Source organism: Brachyhypopomus gauderio, chromosome 2 (genome assembly GCF_052324685.1).
Source record: "Brachyhypopomus gauderio isolate BG-103 chromosome 2, BGAUD_0.2, whole genome shotgun sequence".
Lineage (NCBI taxonomy): Eukaryota > Metazoa > Chordata > Actinopteri > Gymnotiformes > Hypopomidae > Brachyhypopomus > Brachyhypopomus gauderio.
Window position 1 is genome coordinate 9,920,478 of NC_135212.1, and position 25,029 is coordinate 9,945,506.

A 25,029-nucleotide genomic window follows, 5' to 3' on the forward strand; every position below is an offset into this window, starting at 1 on the left:
GGGTCTGTCCAAAAAAGCATGCAATTGCCTAAAGTATCACACGGAGCCACGCAGGTTGCATAGTTTATCCAGAAGTCCAACACTTAAACTGTTCGGTTACGAAGCGAGAAATGTTACGCATTTTGCATCGGTTAGGTTTCTTGACTCTGGTGCGCCACTGTTTGCACCTTTCGCCCTAACGGTGGTGAAATCCACGGAATGTTCCACTAACAGGAACCGCTGAGGATAATGCCGCACCGAATATGTGAGACATGTGATGGATTACGAGAAAAAAAATGCCAGTGACTGAAATGCGTGCAAATTAACAATCAGGTAATGATCTGCAACATATCGACGTGCTCGTGTGCGTTTGGCCTTGGTGCAGTGCTTGGGTATCGGTTAGATTAGGTGCTTTTGCGCCTCCACCGTGTTCGTCTTTTCCCCCCATCCTTGCGCCCCTCCTTGTTTTCTATGGCTGTGAGAGCTATGTAATGTTTACATTGGACTGGAAGCACATAGTGAATGTTCTGGTGCTGGTTGTAAACACGGTGTTCAGCCGTGCACGTCGAGTTCTGCAACGATATTTCATAAACGGTCCAAAGGCGATAACGAAAATATATAATTGCTTCTGTGCTTTTGGCCAGAAACAGGCTCGTCTGTCACATTGCAGTGTCTTCCCTGCAGTGAAGCCGACGAGGGGCTTCTGTAAATGATGTAAAACGCAAACATTTGCTCTGTAATATCAACTAGTTGAATTTAAAAAATGACATTGAAGTACCTGACCAAGACTATACTGAAAATTGTGTTAGTCATCGCCCAAGTGATCCGTGTGGTTACTGCACACCAACATGTTTATTTGCGACAGAAATTGCATTTCTATTTTCTGTTTCCACAGTTCAGAGCTTCTTTTAAAGTCAGCTTTAAAGAGGATAGGAAGCTTCGACTAATGTTATTCCGTTGGATTGTCTTCGTTGCCGGCTAGTCATTTGTCGCAAGGCTTACGTAACGAGGTTGTCTATGTCACCCTGTGACTGGAGAAGGTCCGTCAGAACCGTTTGAGATGTTCACCTGTGCGCAGACGAGACGCTGCTGTCCTGCCATGAGCATGCAGTGCGCGTAAAGAGCGCATAGAAAAGCTATAATAGAAATAGGCCTATTCTATACAGAACAGAGAGAGAAACACTAGGACCCGTGGCTGTAGCATCCTGGGCTACATTGAGCTCGGAAATATATTCAGCAATGTCACTGGTTGCGCCTTTTTGTGTTGTGAAAAGATGTGAGCCATGAAGTAACGACTGTGTAATAGTGTTAGATATCGGGTGCTGTTTCGACGCATGTTTCGTGGGTGTACTAACTTTGCTGGAAAAGGGCATTTAGAAAGCCTTACGTTTATAATGGTGGTAGACTATTCATAAGCCTACTTACTGTACAATAACGGGCTTTTGTATCTAGCTATAATGTAACTACAAATTGTATGCTATAGTTACATCAAATGTTAAGTGCAAATCACGGTCATATTTTTGTAGTATACTGATTTTTTTTTTCCTAGTGGAAAATAAACACATTGTTAAAGTTCAACACAAAAAGATACATTAAATGCTTGATAAAAACTGATCTCAGCGAGGACATTAGTAAATTTGGTAATATAGTGAATACTAAAAAACAACAGGACAAAATGGTTCATGCTTAAATTCGAGCTGTTTAATTCAATAACAATATGAGATAATGCAAGGTTGATATTTCGTATCTTTAAATACGAGGCTCACAGAACTGTATTTATCAGGCCATATGAAGGTCTGATTCTTCAGAACATTTGCTCAGTTGAGCTTCCAGGGGGGGCTTGATTCTTAACTAGGCGTACTGCCAACTAGAAAGTGATAATTGCAGCCTTTTGTGAATGCGATATTGCAAGGTCCAGTGCTGCAACAACAATTATCATAATAGCCTATATATCGCTGTGACCGGAGGTATAAAGAGGCTGTAGTTAAGTAGCCATTTATTTATCGGCATGAATCATTATATTATTTAAATTACGGATCAACCCCGTCACTCATTCCTAGCTTTGAAAACCACACCGTCCTTTCCTTTTGCATAATAGGCTATTGAAAGCCCTTATAGCCCTGTAAAACGACTCTGGGGTTTAGTGACAGGTCAGTGTGAAACAATTCTGAAGTTGATGTGAAGTTTTAACAGAACTACAGCTAAATCTAGAAAAAAAAGCACACTGAAACATTCGCCTGGTGTTTTGGAGGAAGAGGGCGGGGCTACGTGAGTGTGTTGTACGCGGACCTACAGAATGACAACAGGCGCAGAGGAATGTGGCGCATTAAAGTGTTACTGGGACGCAGCGATATAGTTATCCTAAACGAAACTGTCGAATCGTCCGTTTAGCCGCATGGCTTTCGAGTGGAAATAAACGAGCTAAACGGAAAAGACCGACTTCTCCCTCTTTTAATCCGATGCTGGACATGAACAGCTACCAGCCACAGTCAACAACCTCATGCGAAAGGAAGTAAACGGGCAGGACGCAGAACGAGTCTACGCGCGGCTCGCATGAGCTTTGGTTCGCATGCAGGTCGTGGCTGCCCACTGGGTTTTTGGTCTATTTGCAGAACTTGTCGGGTTCCTGACGCTAAAGACTCCCCGGACGTGTCGGAGCCTGATCCGCCAGTTGAAAGAACAAGTAAGGCAGCTGCTAGCTATGCTGCTAGGCAACTTAGCTACCCAGCTAGCTTAGCTATCTAGCTAGCTGACACTTATTCTCGGAAAAAAACTCAACTACTCTAACTATTATTTATTTAAACGGCTAACGTCGGCCACACGCAGCTAGGACAACGTATCAACTGATATAACCGGAGTCAAAGTAACCGAAAACGTTTTAAACTAGCTTGCTGGGTAACTTCCCATCCTACACAGAAACAAAGCTAGCCGGCTAACGCGCGACCCCAACGGTCCGCTCTCCTTTGTCGTGGCGCGAGCTGCGCGTCGCGCGACCCCAACGGTCCGCTCTCCTTTGTCGTGGCGCGCGCGCCGCTTGCGTTTCCTGTTTCTGCTTGTTTTGCATACAGTCCGCGCTAACCGCAGCTAGCCGAGGTGGTGGACGGCTAAAGAAAAGTCACTTAATTTGAAACGCCAGCCAGTCGGCTAACGTTGTGTTTGATGTCTGCTGTACGTTTGCGACCCCCCTACTTTTACTCTTTATGTTAAAAAGCGTCCCAAAATAATGTGAACTTTATCAAAACAAAAAAAAAAACTGCAGCTATAAGCTAATCAGTGGCAACAAAGTCAGCCGCACGTGCATGGCATTTCTGTCTTTGTGCTAGCTAGCTAGCTGTTGAGCTAGTTAGCTAGCCGTAGCATTGCAATAATATATTCTACATTAAAGAGACGAACGCTCATTTGCACGCTCTATACACGTTTAAAGCGTGTTAAATGTGCACAGCTGGTTTACTTTAGTCTGATTTCGCCTCGTCGTGTTTGGACACACGAGTCTGGCGTGACTAAGGTCTGTTTTGATGTGGCTTCTTTGTTATTGCTTTGTCTGCGAGCACATGGCTTTAACGTTACGCGCTTTGTTGAAGTTGCAGCGTCCCGTTTCACAGCGTTTAATCTCCACGTTTTCGTACGATAAGTCATACGATACGTCAAACGATAAATCGTGGTCTTAATAAAGAAATTAAGTACTCCCGATACTTTTCATTTCGGCCAGTGTTTGGTCAATTTTCCTGTTTCCCAGCTAGGCAGAGTACTAGAAAAGATATAGGTTATAATAATAATTCCTTTAATGAATGAAACGATCAATGGCTCTTTCTGTCAATTCATAGAAAACTCTAGAGTGCTTCGTTATTACATCGAGGCATTTAAATAATAAAAATATATGTTTTTTGGGGAAATATTTTATTTTATATAATGTATATTATTGTTATATAATATCAAAGTTAACAGCTTTGATGACAATTTTAGTAAGGTAGTAAATGCAAGAACGCTCTTTAGTGCACTTGAATCATCATAGTTTGTGTCTGTGACAGAGTGAAGACAATCTGCGCTTTCCAACACAAGTGCCTCCCGCACGACTCCCTCCCCTACCCCAGCGGTGACTCGTTCTTCACGACGTCCCAAATGCGACCATGGGAAATTGCTGTGAATAGGCGGCCGCCAACAGCCCCCTTAAACCAGAGGAGGTTCCTCGGGGGACCGTGCAACACGCCTGTGCACCTCAGGAGAAGGTGGGTCACCCATTATGTTTTCAGCCGTCGTGCTAGCACGGCACGGACCTCAGCAGAGTGTGAGGCTCTTCAAGCTGTGGATGAGATGATTCAGAGGTGTTGGTGGTTGGAGAACGCCAAGTTGTCCAGCAGGGGTGTTATTCATTTACATTTCGTCATAAAAAATTTTTGCCTCAGTACTTTTGAGGTTGCCAGCCTTATTGACAAAAGTGTCCAGATAAAGGAAGCTCATGTGTGGGGGGTGGTGGTGGTGGTGTTTGTTCTGTGGTCCCCAGTCCTCCAGCGCGACGGCAGTGGGGACAGCGAGACGCAGCTGTGGTGCGCGGTACCCCGCGACAGGATGAGAGCTTTCCACACGCTGCGTTCCCGCCTCAACAGCTCCCCCTAGAGGACTCCAGGCAGTACGGTCACGCCGGCGCGCCTCCGCGCCTCCTCCACCCGCACCCACCTCAGCCAAGCTCCATCATGGTGGACCTCCACGAGCAGGTAGGCTGCACCCGCTGGGGCGCGGGGGACCAGTCCAGGTTCACGCCTTTACCGAGTGGCCCTGAACCCCACAGAGAATTAGTCTACTAGGGCTCGCTTAAAAAAAAAACGGTACGCCTCTTATTTCCCCCTTCTTCCCTCACTGTGTTTTAAATGCTTCTGTGTGTCTCCCCCCCCCCCTTTCTTCCAAAGATGCATCAAGGATCAGTACCGATATCTTACACAGTTACCACGGTGACGACCCACGGCTTCCCCGTGCACGCGGGGCAGCCGATGCCGGCGTGCGGCGGCCATCAGCTCCCAGCATGCTCGGTAATGTTCAGCGGACAGCTCTCTCTGCTCTGCTGCCTTCCTCCTCCCGTGAGTCTGAAAAGGAAGAGCTGGAATGTCCGTGCCGTCTGTGTAGCGTGCGCCTCCACCTGCCGCGCGTCATTCCGCCACCAGCTCCCAGTGCTAGCTCCACAGATTAGCCCGACCTCCGCCCGCCCTGGATCTGGTGTGACTTTACGTGCCAATGTGCTTGTTGACGAGTGCCTGCAGCCCCTCCAGACTCCAGGCGTTGGAGAATTAACGTCTCGGCGATCGTTGGCTGCCGTCATTCCCGATTAACCTCGTTGGCATTGTAGTCGACCGGTCCGCTCGGCACATTCGGTCAGGGCCGTTGCTGTAGCCACCATGCTTTGTTAATAATGTCTTTTAAGCCTGTATTTAAAAAGAGTAGGTTCTGGTGATGTCATCCGCTTAATTCATTACATCTGTGCTGTTGACATGAGTAGCCTCCACCCGTGCGTTGTGTTTGTGTTCGCTCTGATGGTAGCGGACGGGCAGCACGCACCAGCCTGCGCTGTGGCCGACATCCACGCCTTTCACTTTTTCATATTTTGCAACATGGGCGCCACAAAATGGCCGTTCACGTGAGCGCAGCACCGTCTGCGACGGTTTCGTGTTCCAAGAACAACGAGCAGAGTTGTGAAGCGTTAGCCATGTTTCTGGTTAAAAGGATGTTATTGCATTAATGATGTCACAGCCTTTTTGCTTTGATACCTTGCTTTGACTGTCAAATGAGCACCTTTCATGATCTCTCTCTCTCTCTCTCTCTCTCTCTCTCTCTCTCTCTCTCTCTCTCTCTCTCTCTCTCTCTCTCTCTCTCTCTCTCTCTCCAGCTTATTCAGGCATGCACCATGCAGCACTTACCAGTGTCTTACCAGGCCTTCCCACCGCTGATTTCCAGTGAGCATTTCATCCTGCACCCCAGCCCGCCGGTGCCAGCGCACCAGCCCCCTCACCTGGCCCCGCTCAGCCAGTTCGTGCCCCTGCAGCACCCGCGCATGGTAAGACCCGCCGCCGCCCCCTAGGGGTGGAGGGACCCGGAGGCCCTCGCCTGCTGCTGCCAGGGAGTGCTTCATCTAGTTTGCAAATGATCAGTGTCGCACGATGTATCATTCCTTGTATCGTTATCGGCCTCTGTGATGATCGCAGAAGGGTGCGATCGGTCTCTTGACACATCATGACATTTCTCCTTGTGTGCTGTGAGGATCTTGAACAATCTCTGATGAGCTTTCCCTGCACGTTTGAATGAATCACTCTTTGCTCAATTCAACAAGTGTAAATAATGAGGTAAATAAGAGTGAAAACAAAACAAACGGTCAATCTTTAAATACTATGTTTTTCATATATATATTGCAGTTGAATTGCTATCTAAAGTTTTTCTCCACATAGCGGTTCCCTAAAACCCTTAGCCCCGTGTGTCTCTCCGAGGAAGCACGTGTTCGACTGCCCGCTTCCTTGCTCCTAGCCGTCGTAGCCTAGCTAGCTGCTGCGTGGGAATTGGCATAACGAAAATGTAATTACAGAAAAAAACAAACAAACACAGGGTTCACCCTCCCTGCTGTCTAGACATTTATTTATTCTAACTTTGTCCACCACTAATTTCATCAGTCATGTTCCCTTAAGGAGGGGAGTTCACTAGTGTGGCCAGATGGAGCAGAGCATGTCTGGATCAGGACGCGCAGACGCCTTGTTCTGTTGATCAGGGCTGACACTTTTATAGATTGGAGCGGGTTCGTTCGGCTCCGTTCAGAACTGTGGTTGTTGGAGCCGTGGTTGGTGCTGTGCAGGGACTTGTTCGTCTTCCGTTTATGGTAAAATGGAGTAGGTAATTTTGTAGAAACCAGCAAATATTTGCTAGTTTTTGAAATCCAACCAAAGAAATACCGCCCCTACCTTCACTCCTCCACTCATCCAAAACACACACTGCCTAGAGTCATGAGAGAGAGCACCGGAGGAAAGAACAAAATTATCATTATTTCCAACCACTTTGTGTAGAGGTGGACGATTAAAACGATCCTGAATCAGCATCGCGATACAATTTGTCGATAACAATGGTAAATTTGATGTTTTTACTATAAGGATAGCTGTAACTGTCCATTACACAGCAGAAATAAGCACGACTGTTAGTCAGTTTTGGCTTACACATCTTGGCTTACGCACACCCGTTTCCTTCCACAAAGGAATGTTTTAGCTACCAGCACTGAAGAAAGCTCTGAAAAATAGGAAAACGTTAGTGGAACCAACAAGTGGTGTGAAGATGAAAGTGAAGCCTGTGATATCTTTCAAAGCAGCGAAAATTCCTGACAATGCGATGAAGCACAGGTTAAATCTGCAAAATGTTGTCGGTCAGTGTTAACCAAGACAGGAAGCGCAACAAATCTTTTCCACCATCTGAGAAGGTTGCCATCCTAGTTATCACAGCCACAGTGTGAAAATGCGGCCCACATTGGTCTGTCTGTGTTTAAGCGGTGATATAGCGGTTGTACCAAAACAATAACAGATCGTGTCACCTTTTACAGCCATTACCTGTATGAAAAAATGCAAGCAAGCATGTTAAATGTTTTATTTAATTATGCAAGTAAACTATATTCTAAAGTTTAAGTAAATAACCACTCTGGCTTCCTCAGGGTTCAGTCATTAGCAAGATACATTATCAAATTATACATTATGATAAATATCAATATTGAAAAATATCGTGATAATATTTTTGTCATATCGCCCAGTCCAGAATTTGTCACATTCATATGTAACAAAACAACATCATAATGGAGGAAAATGATAAACATGGCTATTGTTGGCACTAGGGCTGCCACAAACGATTATTTTAATAGTCGACTAATCACCGATTAATTTTTACGATTAGTCGACTAGTCGGATTGTACGTTAATTGAATATAAAACATACAGCTTATCACACTAGAATGCAACTGCTATTATATAACCATCATTAGATTTCAGCTATAACTAAAAATAAAAACAATTAAGATCATAGTTCATTAAACCTTTAATGAAATATGCAGCTTGTTGCAACAAACAATTATTAAAATAAGGATAAGGCACTGCCTTAAAAAACACAAAAATAAATAGGCCTACATTAATAAAGAATTTTTTTTTAGGTTTTTCTTTCTTTCATTAGTCTCTGGCAACAAACTTCGCTACATTTAAATCAAATTAGGTAGGGACCTGAAACTAAGGAGTTATTCACAAAAATAAAGTTTTGGTCTCACTGACGTTACAGAAAATACACGAATGCGTGCTAAGGCTAATGAAACAAATCGCCATCACTAATGTTAACTTTTACAGTTACCACGATAAGCAGGGTTGCCAACTCTCACGCATTGAGAGTGAGACACACGCATTTGACCGTCTTCACACGCTCACACACCACACATCCGATATCTCACGCCGAAAAAAAAGTTGGCAACCCTGCGATAAGTAAGTACTAAGTTAACGCTCTGTTTATGGTAACTTTAGCAGCTAACGAGCAATTTAGATTACAGAGATGACGGTCCCTATTCATCATTGTTGTCACAATTAGCCACAACATGCTTCAGGTACATGCTCGTACATCGCGGTTGTGCTGCCGTGGAAGGCAAGTTCTGCCTTGCAGATATTGCACGCGTTTCGGAACCCGACTACGGAAAATGATCCCGCACTTTTGAGTTCCGTAGCCGGGTAGACACGATACCAGAGCCTGTCTGTATAACGTCCTGGGATGTCGTCAACTGTCTACTCCGGTTTCCACTAAACTGCGCATGTGCGTCAAGGAATGAAACGCAGACGCAGCAGTGGAAACTGTCGCAGCAGTTTGGAGAGGGGAAAAAACCGACGCATCGACTAATAAATTAGTCGTCGATTATTTTAGTAGTCGACATAGTCGTGACTAGTCGACTAATCATGGCAGCCCTAGTTGGCACTTAAATTTGTCAAGTTAGTCTGTTGGTACTGGGACATTTTATTTCAATATTTAGTGCATTCAATAACTTCCTGCCGGCAAGCTGTCATCATGTTGGACATCAGGAAAAACTAAAAACTGAATTTAATTCATAATGTTTGCTGATGGTGATGAGCACGAAGACTCGTTTTAATCGAATCTCTTCGGTTGTAGCCTTTTCTACTTTCGTCTCTTTCCTCATTGAGCTGTCGTAAGTAGTGGTGTAACTTTCTCTGTCGTGCTTGCACTACTAGCTCGGTGAGCTTTTCAGCGGCGTGTGCGCAGAGCCGTGCAAAGAACTCCGCACTTGTGTAAACGAGCACGGGCTCAAGGCGTGGGGGCGGGGGCAGGTCGTGGGGGGGTAGAAGGTAGGTAGATCGTTCAGTCGTTTTAGTCAACACAAGGCCACAGTCCTGTGGATGCCACAGACATTATCCTCAGAGCGTTTGATTGATTGCTACAGGGTTATAAAGAATATTTAAAATCGAAACAAAAAAGGCTTCTATGACAAATGACCTACTCCTACTCTTTTGATGAGACTCGTACAAATGCCACAGAAGCCCAAATGAAATGTGCGCACACCGTGAGAGCCAAGTTTGCAGACACTTCAACCACCGCCATTGCAGGATTGACAATGTTTGCCTTGTGAGGCTTGTGTTTTTTATTGGAGTTGCGGGCCCCCCGCTGTGAGCAGCACGGTCCCTATGATGCTGCAGGCTTCCACATTACCGGTGGCTGGGTTTCATTGTACTCTTTGGCAGACAGGCTAATTACAGAGTTAATGCAGACTTCTCTAGCTTGAACAAAGAATCTTGTCCTTGTGACAAACTGCTGATTTTGACACCTCTTGCCCACCAGATATGCTGTCACCAGCGACGGTACAAAGCTCTTCATCTGTTCTGCTAGTGCAAGAGTTGCAAACGGCTCACTTGCAAGTTTAATCTCACTCTATAAAATGATGAAAATAACACGTTTTAAACGCCCTGGTTCATGTGTTGTTTGCTTAACATAAACATAATGGACAGTGAACCATCAGATGAAAGGATTTACGACTGCATTGTCATAAACTCTAGGGGAATATAACTCACTAGCCCCTAATCCCAGTATTAACAGCTGGGAGCCATGGTCTGCGTTTAGGCCCTACATTCCCACGCACTGTCTGCTTCCCACAGCCTTTGGCTCAGTGTTGGCCATATTGGTGTGTTGTGAATGAAGTACTTCAGTGCATCGCAGCGATCCCCTCGGGCGTCTTGACGGGATCCCCTCGGGCGTGTTGACGGGATCCCCTCGGGCGTCCGACGTGACCACCCCACTCAGACGTCTCACGTGGCGCTCCTCCTGCTTTGCCTCCAGCCTCTGCAGAGAGTGGAGAACGAGGTGGACCTGAGAGGAGAGCAGCACCCCCTGGGGACGTTCTCTTACCCCCCGGCCCATCACCCGCCGACGGCCATGCCCCCCTCCGTGCCCCTCCAGTACCTCTCACAGGACCCCCTCCACCAAGAACTGCCCTTCGGAGTGGTGAGCAGCCCCTTTCCTCCACCTCCGCGCCGGCTGTGTGTGATGACCTAGCTATACGAGCACCTTAGCGCCAGGTCTTTAACCATCACTGTCCGACGTCGCCAGCTTAGCCACAGCCCCATTCCACACACGCCGCCCACTCTGCCTATCTTAGACACGTTTGTAAGACGCCCCAGAGAAGAACTGATCCGCCAGTCAGAGATGCGCCGGCATGCTTTTGAGTTCCTTTTTTCCGACGGTACGATGGCGTTTCAATTCCCTCCGCTGTCCTAAACTGAGGCTGCCCGTGTGACCGCGTTTTTCTTCACAGCTGTCATGCGTAGGACTGGCTCTCACCTGGTTCCGTTCGTTTCTCCAGCCATACCCGCACGTGCTGCCCAGACGCGGGAGCGGCCAGAGGTACCGGTTACAGCAACCCCTGCCTCCGCCACCACCACCTCCACCCTACTACCCCGGCTTCCTTCCCTACTTCCTGTAAGAGTCCTCGCTCCTTCTGCACACTTGTACACTCTATCTGAGGGTCCCTCTAAAGTGTACTAGTTGGGGAACATGAACAAATAGCGTTACTCCACTTGTAGGAGGCACGGGCTCCTTCAGGGCTCTGACTAATTGGTACAACACCGGTTTGTTCTGCTCCAGCTAGCAGAGCCCTGAAGTCAGGCGGCAAGCAGCCGCACACCTCACTCGGGAGTGTGGGGTTTGGAACGGAGCCCAAACACAGCTCTCAGTGTCTGGGACGAGGCACATAGCCTTAGAGGCTACGCTGTCTGAACTACAAAGGCAGTGAAAGTGTTTCTGCTCGTCAAAAAGCACACTGCCGTTTTATGCTGGGTAATGTGTGTGTGTGCGTGTGTTGCTCGAACAGCTCGATGCTTCCTGTGCCTCCGACCGCTGTGGGCCCGGCCATCAGCCTGGACTTGGACGTGGATGACGTGGAGATGGAGAATTACGAGGTGAGGAGCGTACACGTGAGACGCAGCCTCGTTCACCCTTCCCCTGTTAGCGACCGCCACGTGTTCCGGGCCGGCCGTGTCGTGAGTAGGGATGTCCCGATCCAGCTTTTTGAACTTCCGATCCGATACCGATATTTATTTGCACTTCCGATACCGATATCGGCCGATACCGATACCGGCCTATCCGAGCATGTATTAAAGTTTAAAGTTATTTAGCCAACTTACTTTGTTGTCAAACTCATGTTGAAAAGCGTTTTACTCTTGATAACAAGTAGCCAGCTGAATTAGGTGTGTTTGAATAATACACAATGGTTGGTAAGGAGAAACTGACCTGTTTATTTAGCAATTAATAAACTCAAAATAGACAAAATATTAAATAACAAACAGAAATAGCATCAGTAAACCAAGGATTAAAAAGCCACAAGTGCAAATAATATTGTAAATTATATAAAAAAAAAAAACACACAACCTGAGTGGAAAATAGTCTATTATTAACATTAACATCCATCAGTGCTCTTGAACAAGTGTAAACCAAAGCTTAAAAAAAAATCCGTGCACATATCGTAAACTGCTCCATCCCCATCTATACACTGCCTTCAATTCAAACGTTTCTGCCAGTGTTAGTTGTGTAAGACCTTTCTTTTTGTCTTCGGTTTTCATTAGAAACTCGTCATGTTGTTTATGGTGGTATTTCGCTAAATGCTTGATTAGATTGGTGGTATTAAAAGTTCTTACAGCTTTACCACAACGCTTGACTTTACTGTGGCATATGTTGCACTCTACCTCTTCGTCTTTGTCATCCTTTAAGGTAAAATAATCCCACACAACTGACCGATAACTTCAAATTTACACGGCGGTCCGAGATGCCACGGAGCTAAATTGGGGCAGAAACTACGCTCGTGTGCTGGAAAATGCGGACCGGATTTTACTCTCACTAGCAAAAACTGGAATGGATTATCTAAATGGGTGCGCAGGAAAACCGGGATCGGACTTAAAAAAACTGGATCGGGAGTCTGGATCGGCATTTTCTCGTGTCTGCCGATCCGATACCGATACGCATTTTTTGCTAATATCGGCGGCCGATCTGATCCAAATATTGGATCGGGACAACCCTAGTCATGAGGACGGGCAAACACCGTTTGCTAGCCCAGGACGGTGGAGGTGGAGCTAGCATGCTTAGCCACATGTGATCTAGTGTGTGTGTGTGTGTGTGTGTGTGTGTGTGTGATGCGGAACACGTACTGTGTCTTCTGTCTCAGGCGTTGCTCAACCTCGCCGAAAGGCTCGGGGAGGCCAAACCTCGAGGACTGACAAAAGCAGACATAGAACAGCTCCCATCCTACCGGTTCAACTCCGAAAGCCACCAGTCCGAGCAAACCTTGTAAGACGCGTGTGCTTCTGCGTATTGACTGTTCATTATACAACATTCGCTTGTGAAGAGACTCTTTGTATTTTTTTTATTCGATTTTTGTTTCCTCTTCTTTCAGATGTGTCGTGTGCTTTAGTGATTTTGAGTCAAGGCAGCTACTTCGAGTCTTACCCTGTAATCACGAGTTTCATGCGAAGTGCGTGGACAAATGGTTAAAGGTGAGTGTCTCACGCCGTCAGGACTCCCACACCATGCCGGCCGTTTGACTGTTGACCGGAGTTTCTGTGTCGGGACAAACGGCCAACGAGCATGTTGTGCTTTTGCAGCAAAGGCTGGCGAAGCTTGTGACGTTTTTCTCGCCATTGCTGTTCATGTTCGCCTGATTCTTTATTTATGCGTTCCACCCTTAAAAAACGGGGCTAGACATGATCTGACTGAACCGGAAGATCAGTAGATTTGCAGGCCGATCACGCAAGGTCCCAGATTGAGTCAATATTGATTCTTATTTCTGATTCAGTTTGGATGAACAAATCAAAGTGCTAATATTGTTATATTGTGACTGAGCTGTTTGAGGAAATGCTGTATATGCAACCGTCTTGCATGGTGGATTAGTTAGAACATTTAATTAAAATAATTTAAATTATTATTATTAAAATGTTTGTCCCGATCTCTGAGTGTTGTTTTGAAGAAGCAGGCAGTATAATGTAGGTATGGGGGTGTGCATGTAGAATGATGCTGGGACAGCCGTTGTGTTTAATAACTTCATCGTCATTGTCCTTGTTGCTGTGCAGACCAATCGCACGTGTCCGATCTGCCGTGCGGACGCGTCTGAAGTTCACCGAGACGTGGAGTGAGTTGAGGCCTTCATCCATCACTGGAAAACAGCACAAACCCTGAAGAGTGTGGCACGAGCAGGCAGGCACACACACACACACACACACTCACACTTGCACACACACACACACACACACACACACACACACACACACACACTTGCACAGACACACCTACCTGCCACTCAGTCCTGTGCTCATTAGCCCATTGCAAAGGCACCTCCCATTCCCTGCCTGCCTTTTGACAAATAAGCAATCTTGGAATTTGGACGGAACCTGTTAGACCTCCGCTGTGCATCATTGTGCGAGTTTTCATGAAAGCTACTGCCTTCTGTGGCCCCGCCCATGACCACGCCCCTTCAGAGGCCCCTTCCCATTTTTCTTTTCTCCTCCGCCTCTGCCCTTGTTTTTGCAGATTCCAAAGATAACCTGTAATACACGTTGTGTTGACATCTTTGCTTACACAGTTGAATATTCTGTAGTTGTCCGATCACAAATAATTCAAGCTGTGTTTGAGGGAGCTGGAGGCGGGACCTGGAGGCGGGCCCTGTGCACTGGGTTGGGTTTAATGACACGGTGCAGTTAGATGAGCAGCAGCGAAAACAGATGCTGGATCCTTAAAGAGGCCGTTCCCGTGGCTACAAGAAAAAAAAAAGTCTGACCATCATAAGATGCATGTTTGTATACGTGATGGGCTGAAGTGACTTGTTAATAATGTATTTTTTGCAATAATGTACTGATAATTTCAATATCCTTATCCCAACTTTTTATCTGCGAATGCTAATGTGAACGTACGACTTGCAGTGGGTCTGAGTCTCTGGAGGCCTGAGATAAAAGTAAAAAAATACAAAAAAAACAGAGCACCATACTGCAGACACAACAGGGTGTGTGTGTGTGTGTGTGTGTGTGTGTGTGTGTGGGACCCCACTCATCCCCTCCTGCTTGTCGTGCAGTGAGAGAGACTGAGCATACGGCCTCTTTGGAGACAGACTCTGGGCCTCACCGCTGTGGCGTTATGCACTGTTGCTAAGTTGAAACGGTCACTGCGGCCCTGGAAGACGAGGGCAAGGTTGGCACCGTGCCTCTGACCTCCGCCCTTTACCCTCTGACCTCTTGTCTGCATGGCACACCTGTACCAAGCCCCCCCCCCCCCCCCCCCCCCCCCTCCCCACCCTGCTGGCAGGCATAAGCCCTCTGGGAAGACTCACCTCCACCCAGCCCCACTCCACGGCTTTGCTACACCCAGGAGCACCACCCCACAGGCCTTTGCACGGATTCTTCTTTTAGGCTAGCAATATTTTTAATTGACACGCTCCAGTACATTTCAGCAGTCAAGACCCAGGTCGAGGGGGGGGTGGCGAAGAAGTGGCCAGGGGGGAACGATCGATTACCCCCCCCCACCACCCCCCAAACTGCTCTCTCTCCCAGGACAGTGACCACCTTCATCCCATCTCATCTCCCAGCACGCTTACGTTGGCCACGGAAGCGGAGAAATATTTGTTACACCCGACGTCCAAAAAAATAATAATAACAACAACCAAACAGAAAAGACTGTGGAGAAGGTGCAACCCTTTTGCAGAAAGCAATATGTGCAATGAGTGTCTCTTTTGAATGAAACTTTTTTTTTTCTTTTTATCCTTCGTTTCTTTTTTTTTGGGGGGGGGGGGGAGGACTTGGTATTTTCCTTGTTCGTGAGCCAAATATTCAATACACTCAACAAGATTTCAGCTCTGCCTTCTTCGAGACCTTGACAAGCACAAACCTGTTACTAATCTTAAAACCCGTAGTCGCTTTAACTTGTTTTAAGAGTATGCGGTTTTTAACATGGTGTTATTTATTGGTTTTTATCTTCCCGGAGAATAGCCTGAAGGACGAGGGCGCGATGCTAGCGCGGCGTATCTGTGTGTTTATGCTTCGCCAGCATTCGTCTGGTCCAGGCCACGCTAGTGGTGTGAAGTCATGTCAAAGGTGAAGCATCCTGCGAGTAGCCTCGTCGTAACGTCTTGCTTTTAAGACAGAAGAATGTCGAAATACCCCCCCCGTACCCACGTGACGTTGACCCCCCCTCCTCCCGAGTGTTGGTCCGATCCGCGTGAGGAGCGGGAGAGACGGGGGTAACGCGGCCGTCGATAGAAATGCACTGCAAACGCGCTTAGCGCCTGGTTCGCTCTGCTTAAACCAAACTGAAAGGGGGGGTAGGGTTGAAATGTTTGAGTAGTATTTCTTCCTTATGTTTTCTTAAAGTACTCTAATTATAGGACTATATATGGTGGGTGTGCGTGCACGTGTATGTGTGTATACACATGCACCACTCACACAATATATATATATAATGATTATTCTTGCTTCATTGTGTACACTGAGTAGCAGACATAAGCAGATAGGCAGACTTGCTTTCTTGGGTCAAGGGCCGTTGCTGTGATTTTTAGAAGCATGTAAGTCTGTGCTGATACGTGCCAGGTAATTTAAGAAAAAAAAAAAGCAATTGTGATGAATTTAACCCACATTTTTGATAATAATCTGTGTATACATATCTGTTCACTGGCATATATTTTGAAAAGGAAAAAAAAACTCAGGGCCTCTCAGTAACTGAAAATAAAGGAAAACAGTCTGTTGGTGAGATTGATGCCATGAAGGGGACGCGTTTGAATTTTCTTGGTTGTTTTCCTCAGGCCACGCATATTTTACATGTAATCAACTGAACGAATATTCCTTTTCAACGGTAGTAGTTACTCTTCCGCCATCTAAAGACCGGCATGCAAGGAGGAAATAAAAAAAAGAAAAAAAAAGACTCATAGAGGTGTATTAAGAACAGGTGAGGTGTCACTGCGGCCAATCGTCCCAGTGTTGTTCACACCTGTTTAACGTTTAAGTTCTGTGTTCTCGTACTTGAACCACACATACTTAGAGGTCGTGATCCCGTTGAAAAGCGTGCACTCGAGCACATTATCCTACCTAAACCACTTCCAAAACTATTCTAACAGTGTTTGCATGATTTAAGGGGAGAAAAAAATGAAGAAAAAAAAAATTAATGAAATAAATCCTGTATTTTCAGTGAAAGATATCTAGACCTGAGTGGGCCACTACTTAACTGTGCACAGTATGCATGCGTGTCTAACCAGATCCCAGTTGGTTCTCTTATTTTATTTTTTTTCCCCTCTTTCTTTTCTTTGTCTTTGTTTTTCCGCTCTGGTTGGCCTCGGGTTCCTAGGGATCAAGGACTTGTGGCTCAGCTGAAAACTGCCATGTGTCGTACTGCACACATTTGTAACAGATCTGAATGACTACAAGATTTTATTAGCGCCAGTGCCCGTGAGAGATGTGATTAAAGGATAAACAAACAAACAAAAAACAAACGGTGGGCGTCGTCCTCCTGGTGCAGAGGAAGCCTGCTCTTGACTGCTCTGTGCTTCTGTTGTCCTCGGTGACACTGATACTGACATGCCTGGAAACTAGATAATTGAAAGCCATATAGTGAAAAGGTGCTAGGCGTTCTATTTTAGGTATGTTGCTACACTCACTTAAGGGAATGCAATAGTTTGCTATGAATCTCATGTATTCCTTACAGCATGCAGTGCTAGTGGTCCCCCTGAAAACGGTCAGTTAAGTGTTGACACAGGGGGTTGGGCTGGCGGGGGATAAAAAAAAAAAAACAACTTAGTTTGATCTAAGGGCACTGATAAAGTGGCCCCTTCAAAATGTGTCTAACGTATAACGGATCTTTTACTGCCCAGGAGATCAGATGAAGTGCATCTGCCTTAAATGTGTGTATTAAAGGGGACATAAATAGCATTGTCTTGCTCTCACCAAAACTGTTAAAAATATTTACCTGCCATAGGTCTTTTACCTTAACAAGCACTGTCTGTAAATGTTATGGTTAAAAAACAAAACAAAGAAAAAAAGAATACAAAAAAAAAAAACCCACGAATTCAGTTGCCATATACATGAGCATTTTAGCTTGGGAAAAACCTGATGGCTGTTTATACTGTACTTATTTAGATTTATAAGGAAATTTTCACAATAACCCAATTCCTTAAAAAAAAAAAACCTCAGTGTTACCTGTACTGAAAAAAATACATACACAAACATAGAATCTTGTAGTCTTTCTGTGATCCAATTAATAATCTCACAGCTTGTGTGGTGCAAAATTGTGTTCCAATAAGCAGCTAAAATTATTTAGGATTTGTGATTTGTTGATTGCTCCGTAGATGCCACTGATTGTTTACCAATGATTTCTTGCTGTGGGATAGTGGATTGTTTACTGTTCTAATAGTCCCCCTGGCCTCTAGGGGTCGCTGCCTGAACTCCAGACTACCCAGCCGCCAACAGGGCCAGGGACATGTGTTCTGTGTTAGGAAGATATTTTGCTTTGGTACTTGCACATTTACAGTTACCTCATTTTTGCCATGTTTGTATTTGGAAGAAAAAAAAAGTAAAAAATAAAAAAGCTAATATATATTATATATAGGAAATGGTTCTTAATGCTATAATTTTTCATTCCATTTGAATCATATTGTTTGTAGCATTTAACATATAACTAGGTATAGTGTATTATTATATACACGTGTATACTGATTGAAATTTTTAAGATTTGTACTTTTTTTAAATGAAAGTTGCTAGTTCTGCTTTACCGAGTAGTGCAATCATATTTTTTTTAATTGTTGTGGCTGATTTGAGAGGGTTGTTCACTAATAAATGTATGATGTATACCAATATTACACTGGCTAAGTAATCAATGCTTTAAAATCTCTACGTTTGTTTAAATCTCAGGATTTTTTGCATTTTGCCTTTTTAACAGCAGATATCTGACCAGCAGTGTCATTTTTCCTCAGTGGGATAAAACTCTTAATTGCTGATTGCCACTTGATGTCTCCTCATACTGTATGTTTGAAATGAATATTTTAACCCATAATTTAGTATAATATTTTTATTTGTTTCCACATACCTACAAAAATATTAAAATTGACATGGCTTTAAGGTTAGCAGTATCTGCAGCAGGCTGCAATGCAAAAGGTTACCAAGAGCTCGAACTAGAATATTATCAAAGTCAAACCACAACAACATTTTAAAATGTTTAATTTAGAACTGCAAAATTACATCTTTTACACGACCAGCCCAGTCAGATGGTCCATGTAGGCATTAATGAATGACCACAGGCACACTATGGGCAGACTCTACTACTCTACATACTGAGCCACATAGTTGTGGCCTTTTATTTTTTTTAACCACTCCTGGAGAACTCGATTTCCTATGAGCTCAAAACAGCCTGTCATACTTGTATCAACCCTCATTTGGTCACTGTATGACATTTATTATATGGTCGACTTTGTGGTAAAAAAACAAAAGTAAGGAAAGTATGTGTACTGTACTCAGGCTTGTCCTTAAATATCTCCGTCATATTTACAGGGGCGTTCGCCTTTCGCTCGGTTTAAATAAAATGTTACTTGTGTGGATGGTGGTTTAGATCCTTAATTTAATCCAAGGAGATTTCAGCAATCCCTTGTACAGAATGGCCATGTCACAGAACCAAAGGGGGGGAAGGGGGGGCGTAGTTAGAGGACAAAAAGGGGGCGGGGCATTCGGAGGGACAAGGAGTTGTATGTGAGGCAGGAGGAGCAGCGGGAGGCGTGGCTAAATGTCAATCGTCCGTGAGGTCCTGCACAAATAGGACCTGGGAGCAGCTGAGGCCGGCCTCCTTCAGCGTGGGGGGGGTGGGCTGCTCCGGCGTGGGCAAACATGGCAGGACTCGCCGCGGGAAGTTCGCCACGATTTGGAATTTCTCAGGGGTCTCCTTCAAGGAAAACAGGAAGTCGTATATGACCTAAAAAGGGGGGAGGAGGAAAGAGATGAAAGCGGCGAATCAGAAAAGGGCAGGATAATTCTACGGTCTCAGGATTCCCCGAGTGATTTAAGCCCCTGCGTCATAAACGACTCTTCAGTAAAGCGCGGCCTTACCTCCAGGGACTGAGAGAAGAGGAACCGGCGCTCCACGCGCGTATCGTTGGGCAGTTTGAACACTATTTTGACGTTGTCCGGGTCCTCCACGGGCGGCTCTGGGGGGAGGCACTCGGACTTGCGCTCCTTCTCCTCTTCCAGCGTCTGTAAACACACGAACGCCAGGCAAACGTGCTCATCACAGCTCTCCCAGGCAGAGGTCATCGTCGTGTGTGTGTGTGTGTACGCGTGTGTACGCGCGCACTGACCCTGCGCCTCTTCTCCTCGGCCAGCACGCTCTGCCGCGCTGCCTCCTCCTCTAGTCTCCTCTGCTCCTGCTCCTCCCTCCGCCGACGCTCCTTCTCCTGGTCGGCCCGCAGAGACGCCAGATACGCCTCGTCCTGCTGCTGCCTCAGAGCCTGAGTCTGGTTCCTCTCCTCCCTGTCACACACACAATATTGTAAAGAAACAAACCTAACAGCCAATAATCCAATTACTCAGAGTTGACGGGAGTGAGTGTAATTTGTTAGACACACTGCATGCGTTTTGTCCTAAGAAAACAAATGCATTTTCCACTGCAGATTTAATTGACTAAGTTTTTCCAGCGTGAAGTGCTAGGTCCTGTCATTTCAAAGGTCAGGCGGTGTCTTGTTTACAGCATCCTACATGCAGCAGCGACTAGAGCTTCTGTTTGGATGATCATTCACCACCACACCCCACTCACCTCTCCATACGCTCGGACATCAGGTAGGTCTGGTTGGCCTCCATGATGAAGGTGAGCTGGTTGATGAGGTCGTCAGGCTGGATCAGGCCCTCCAGCCTCCCCACCACCGTCATCTTCCTCTCCTTCAGCATGATCATGGCCAGGAAGGGATAGGTGTTCTCCCGCAGGGCCTGAGACACTGAGCCCAACACTACAGTCAGGCACCGCAAGGTCTGCCCACATCTCCTCGTGTAACGTTTTAGCGTCATCAAAACACAGTTCAGGACGTTCACAAACACAGCTGCACAGTTAGGAGGTCCAGGACAGTAAGACTGGAGTTCCCTCTCAGAAAAGTCAACAACTCCAAAAGGTTGATAGACAAAGATACATCCAGCCCGTTTCTGTGAACAGTGTACTGTGTTTTGTCTTGGCCATCACGGTCATGATATACTGTCTTTTTGGCAAAGCAGATGTGTTGACATTTCAGCCTGTGGAGGTGGTGATGTAGCCCAGTTTTAACATACTAGAGCTCCTATATTCTTACACCTTTACAAGCTAACTAGCTAAAACTGGTCTTGGCTACCATCACAAAGAGAACAATACAAATATAAATGTTAATATAAACAAATGATAATATAGTCCCTGTAATAAATAATGATGGTTTGTATGACAGAGGGCACCAACAAAATACAGAAAAGTGTAAAAACTGCACAGATCGCCTGATGTCAACTTGCATTCGTTTATGTAGCAACACAGAACACACCCCGATTGGCCTTTTGAGTGCCACCTATGAGCTTTAGAACCGGCGCTCTGATTCCCTTTACACAGACATAGGCCCAGAGTCTAAAGGTTTTATGGAGCTGAACTGAAGTGGTTGCTGTAACACGTACCTCTGTATCCTTCGGGCTTGCTAGTGGAACATGCCCAGAAGAGCATCCTCGTGTTAATGAAGGTGAGCACCTCTTCTGTGCATAACGTGCTTCTGTGGGGGATGATGGGACAGAAAGCCAGATTGTGAGGACTCGCTGCAAATGGGAATTGTTTAAGTCCAGACTAGAGGATCTCTGGTCTGCAGTACCTACCTGCAGAACTCATCTGTGTCCTGGTGGTCATCACCGTGAAGGTAAACTAACAGGTAGCGTAGTTCTCGTTTGGCATCGTTCAGAGCCTGTAGGGGAAAGAACAAGTGTCAGGGAATCTTTTTTGACCACCGGTTTAGGTTTTTAAACATCAAACTGTTTAAAACAGAACACTCGCCATTGCCATTTATCAGCCTTTCATTTAATGTCGTTACACTATAATGGAGTTCCTGAGGTTTAATATCATCCATGCAGTGGAGAACCAGTTACACAGTTCATATTTTGTCTACAAATTCAGGAAGTGGCCATTGTGAGTGAGACAATTCTGTCAATAAAAAAAATTGTAATTGTACAAAATCTTACAGTATCTGAAGCTATCATGTCCAGCATTACACAAGCAGTAACTGAGAGACTGGCAATAATGACCTGACTATATGTTCCTTGGTAGAATACTGGATGTGAGCGTCCATATTTTTCTTCAAAACTATGAATGAAAGCCACGACATCTCCAACAGGATCAGTCACACGGCCCCGTGGGTGTGGCCTAATGAACCTCAGGGCAAACCTGATTAACAAAGGCCAGACAGCATGGGGAAAGATGAAGAATTCACACGGAAAAAACATTCTGAATTCATCTGACAGGTTTTAGAGTTATACTAATGCAACGTTACCTGAATATATCCAGAAGTGTGTAATATGTAAACCTGAATGGAAGCATTATCAAATAATAACTCCAACCTAATAAACCCTGAAAACACAAGCAGAAAATAGATGTAAGTGTTTGAAACCAAAAAGACTGATGACAAAGAAGACTGCAAGCACTACAGACAGGGAGAACACTCACTCTAGGCTGTGGCCTTGGTACAATATAACTATACACTCTGTGGTCTGCTGTGTTGACCTGTAAGGGTCGGGAGGGTGGCGGGTTAAACACACTCGGAACTCCTTCTTGCTCATTTAGTCTGTCTTGTACTGCAGCCTGCAAAAAACAAAGAATTATTTAGAGTTTTTCTCCATAACCAGCCATTAAATGGTTCAGGGGACATATAGTACCGATCTAAATCCACCACTTGTTTCATTCATCTGGTCTCACCTCAATGTTCCAGTTGTGCTGTTCTAGCGTGCGACGGCATTGGTCCATCGACTCCAGACCCGTCAGGTCCTGTGAGGCAGAAGGAAACGCATCCGTTAAAAGTTGTTCTGCTACAAACTGAGCACATACACTCAATATCTGCATCAGATGGTTAGGGATAAATAGCCTTCAGAAAATTATGGAAAAGCCATTAACACTGAAAAGTGCTTAGACATTCCTGGGGGGAACAGTAGCTATGGATTTTTGTGTAGATAATGTGATGATGGATAAAGACGGGCCAAAGTCCAATCCAAAACAGTACAGAGCAACTAGAAACATTTCAAATAATACATTTTGACTAGGCCAAATCAAATGCAGCCGAGCTGGTCATCAATCTATCTGCCTAGGTTTAGACAGCCATGTTCACTCGTGAAGTTTAACAGTCATTTTAAGTAACATAACTAACTACCACGCAGTATAGAGGATAAACTGATATTGTATATAACTAGAAAGATTATTAAATTTCACAGCAAACACAGTTCATCTTCCTACAACCAAACAAGGCCAAACAAATACTTACATGCTGAGTAACTAGCTAGCTAACAAAGTTGATGGCAACTGACATCTGCTAATGATATAGTGGCGCTTAATATCTATACTGTATGGAATTTTTAATTGAACATTATTCTAGTTAAAATGGTTCACAAACAAGGGTTTCATTATATAAATGTAGAAAACGTCAAACAACTCGCTCAACGACCACAGCTAGTTAGCTACGCTGACGGCAGCTAACTGGCTAGCTAAGTAGCTATTTAGCATGGCTATGTGGACAACAGAACTTATCATTTGCAAACGAATAACTAACTTGTACATGCCGAATACGCGCTAGAGCTCATTTTATTTAGACACGGCACTTAACGTCGCTAAATATAAACATGAATGTAACGCTACCTGAAACTGAAGGAGTTTCTCAGTTTGAGCCTGAGATAATTCCTGCTCCTCTGGCGCCGCCATCTTACCTCGCCAGTCCCTAACAAAACGTGATGACGTTTAAACCGAAGGCACGTTTTCTGACACGTAATACGCCGCCTTGCGCGTGTCTCGCGCCCCCTACTGCCTTGGAGTCTTGAACCCGCCTGCACAGAGAAGGATAGTGTTAGTCACCCATTTGAAAATGACGTTAGTCCACTTCAGGAACTGGGCAAGAAAAGATAATAGTAGAAATATATTTTGCTGTTTCTATCTCACAACACTTAAAGATCTTCGAGCAAATGTTTGTTTTTAAATACAATGTGGACCCGAAAGTAAACTTACAATATTGACGAATCAAATCTAACTTTTAACCTAACTGACAACATTATATAGTGTTTTAAACGCTGCATTTGTGGAAACAATCCAAAATTAAGACACAACACAAAAGTACTAATCAAAACGGGCAGGAAACACTCGCATTACGTGCGTTCTTTGGCCATTAGAGGGCGATGTTTCCGTGTGAAGACCGACTCGTGGAATCGTCAGTAAACCATTTGCTGGTAATTTATTTGCCTTCTTGTACAAATTACTTATCTTAAAGAGTCTTAGTTGAAATGCGGCTTATGCTGCATAGGACACTAAGACACGCTAGGTTTAGGCTGCATAGCTACTGTCTAAATAGAAAAGTATCATAAAACATTTAACTTCATAACGTTCACAACGATAGACATAAGGCACAATTACTGGGGTAGCTTTGGCATCCGAAATGCCCCCTAGTGGCCAAGAGCATTTCTGCTGTGAGCGACCTCAAATGCAGCATTTTAATTCATGTTATGTGGCTTAACGCTCATGTGCTGTGGTAAAATGCACAAATGCAGTATTTTATATGGTTCGTTTTTAATGTTTTTGCTTACCGTATTTGTGTTAATTTGTGCCTTATTATATACTTTTGTCGGTTCATGTTTGTTTGCGTGATAAATGCTGTGGTGACTCTCCTCCAGGCCACCGAACTAGTTTAAATGATAAACGACTTCAAGCTGCATCACTGTGGATTGGACTGTAATGTTCAAAGATGCATTCACAAAAGATGTCTTATCATCACCAAACTATAGCGTACATTTCTGAACGGAGAAGCAAATTGCCAACTGTGACCTTCTGAACCTTATTTCCCATTCCTTACTGTGTGTGTGAGTCCAGACTTTAGGATAAATGAACACTGAGAATGTGAGCTCTGCCTTCTACATATATCTGCTTTCTGCACTCAAGAGACCGATCACAACTAATATTTCCCCTCCAGACTACCACACCTGCATGTGTTTTACATGACGGTGAAGTCATTGAGCTCAACACTCAATTGACCCGTTTTATTTCTCAGAAACCTTGATTCCTGATGATGATGATTGTTAGCTAAAGCATATTTGTCTTGTTTAGAAATAAGTATCCATTTACCTGAATAGCGGGGCTAAATGTACTGGACTACCAAATATCAAATGCATAGGCCTGCGTGATGTGACGTATGTATGAATTAATATACAAATTGATGTGTGACGTAGGAATGAATGTACAAACTGATGTAGTAAGTAGTCCGTGCACTATTTTTAAACGAAGGCACATTTATTATAACTTTTCAACCTTACTTTGC

At 44.9% G+C, this 25,029-nt stretch overlaps 2 protein-coding genes across 8 annotated transcripts; one reads left to right on the forward strand and one right to left on the reverse strand.

Annotated features, from left to right (window-relative positions):
• On the forward strand, positions 1 to 17,595 carry rnf44 (ring finger protein 44). Of its 7 annotated transcripts, none has more exons than XM_076986408.1 (11): positions 1 to 312; positions 4,008 to 4,205; positions 4,481 to 4,691; positions 4,884 to 5,051; positions 5,855 to 6,022; positions 10,308 to 10,472; positions 10,783 to 10,946; positions 11,338 to 11,425; positions 12,685 to 12,806; positions 12,913 to 13,012; positions 13,586 to 17,595. In XM_076986408.1, exons 2-11 carry the CDS (start codon positions 4,099 to 4,101, stop codon positions 13,646 to 13,648), a joined length of 1,356 nt encoding a protein of 451 aa, XP_076842523.1. In that variant the 5' UTR covers positions 1 to 312; positions 4,008 to 4,098; the 3' UTR covers positions 13,649 to 17,595. The 7 variants fall into 7 exon arrangements, with proteins under 7 accessions (XP_076842523.1, XP_076842522.1, XP_076842527.1 ...); XM_076986407.1 differs by lacking the exon at positions 1 to 312 and adding an exon at positions 2,245 to 2,662; XM_076986412.1 differs by lacking the exon at positions 1 to 312 and adding an exon at positions 2,245 to 2,662 and having other exon boundaries at positions 10,831 to 10,946.
• Positions 15,286 to 23,511, reverse strand: faf2 (Fas associated factor family member 2). Its single transcript, XM_076986415.1, has 11 exons — positions 23,367 to 23,511; positions 22,437 to 22,505; positions 22,188 to 22,322; positions 22,015 to 22,091; positions 21,770 to 21,908; positions 21,347 to 21,432; positions 21,155 to 21,246; positions 20,286 to 20,463; positions 19,831 to 20,002; positions 19,583 to 19,726; positions 15,286 to 19,448 (listed from the first exon to the last, which is right to left on the reverse strand). Exons 1-11 carry the CDS (start codon positions 23,427 to 23,429, stop codon positions 19,266 to 19,268), a joined length of 1,338 nt encoding a protein of 445 aa, XP_076842530.1. The 5' UTR covers positions 23,430 to 23,511; the 3' UTR covers positions 15,286 to 19,265.
• Between the last annotated feature and the right edge of the window lie 1,518 nt (positions 23,512 to 25,029).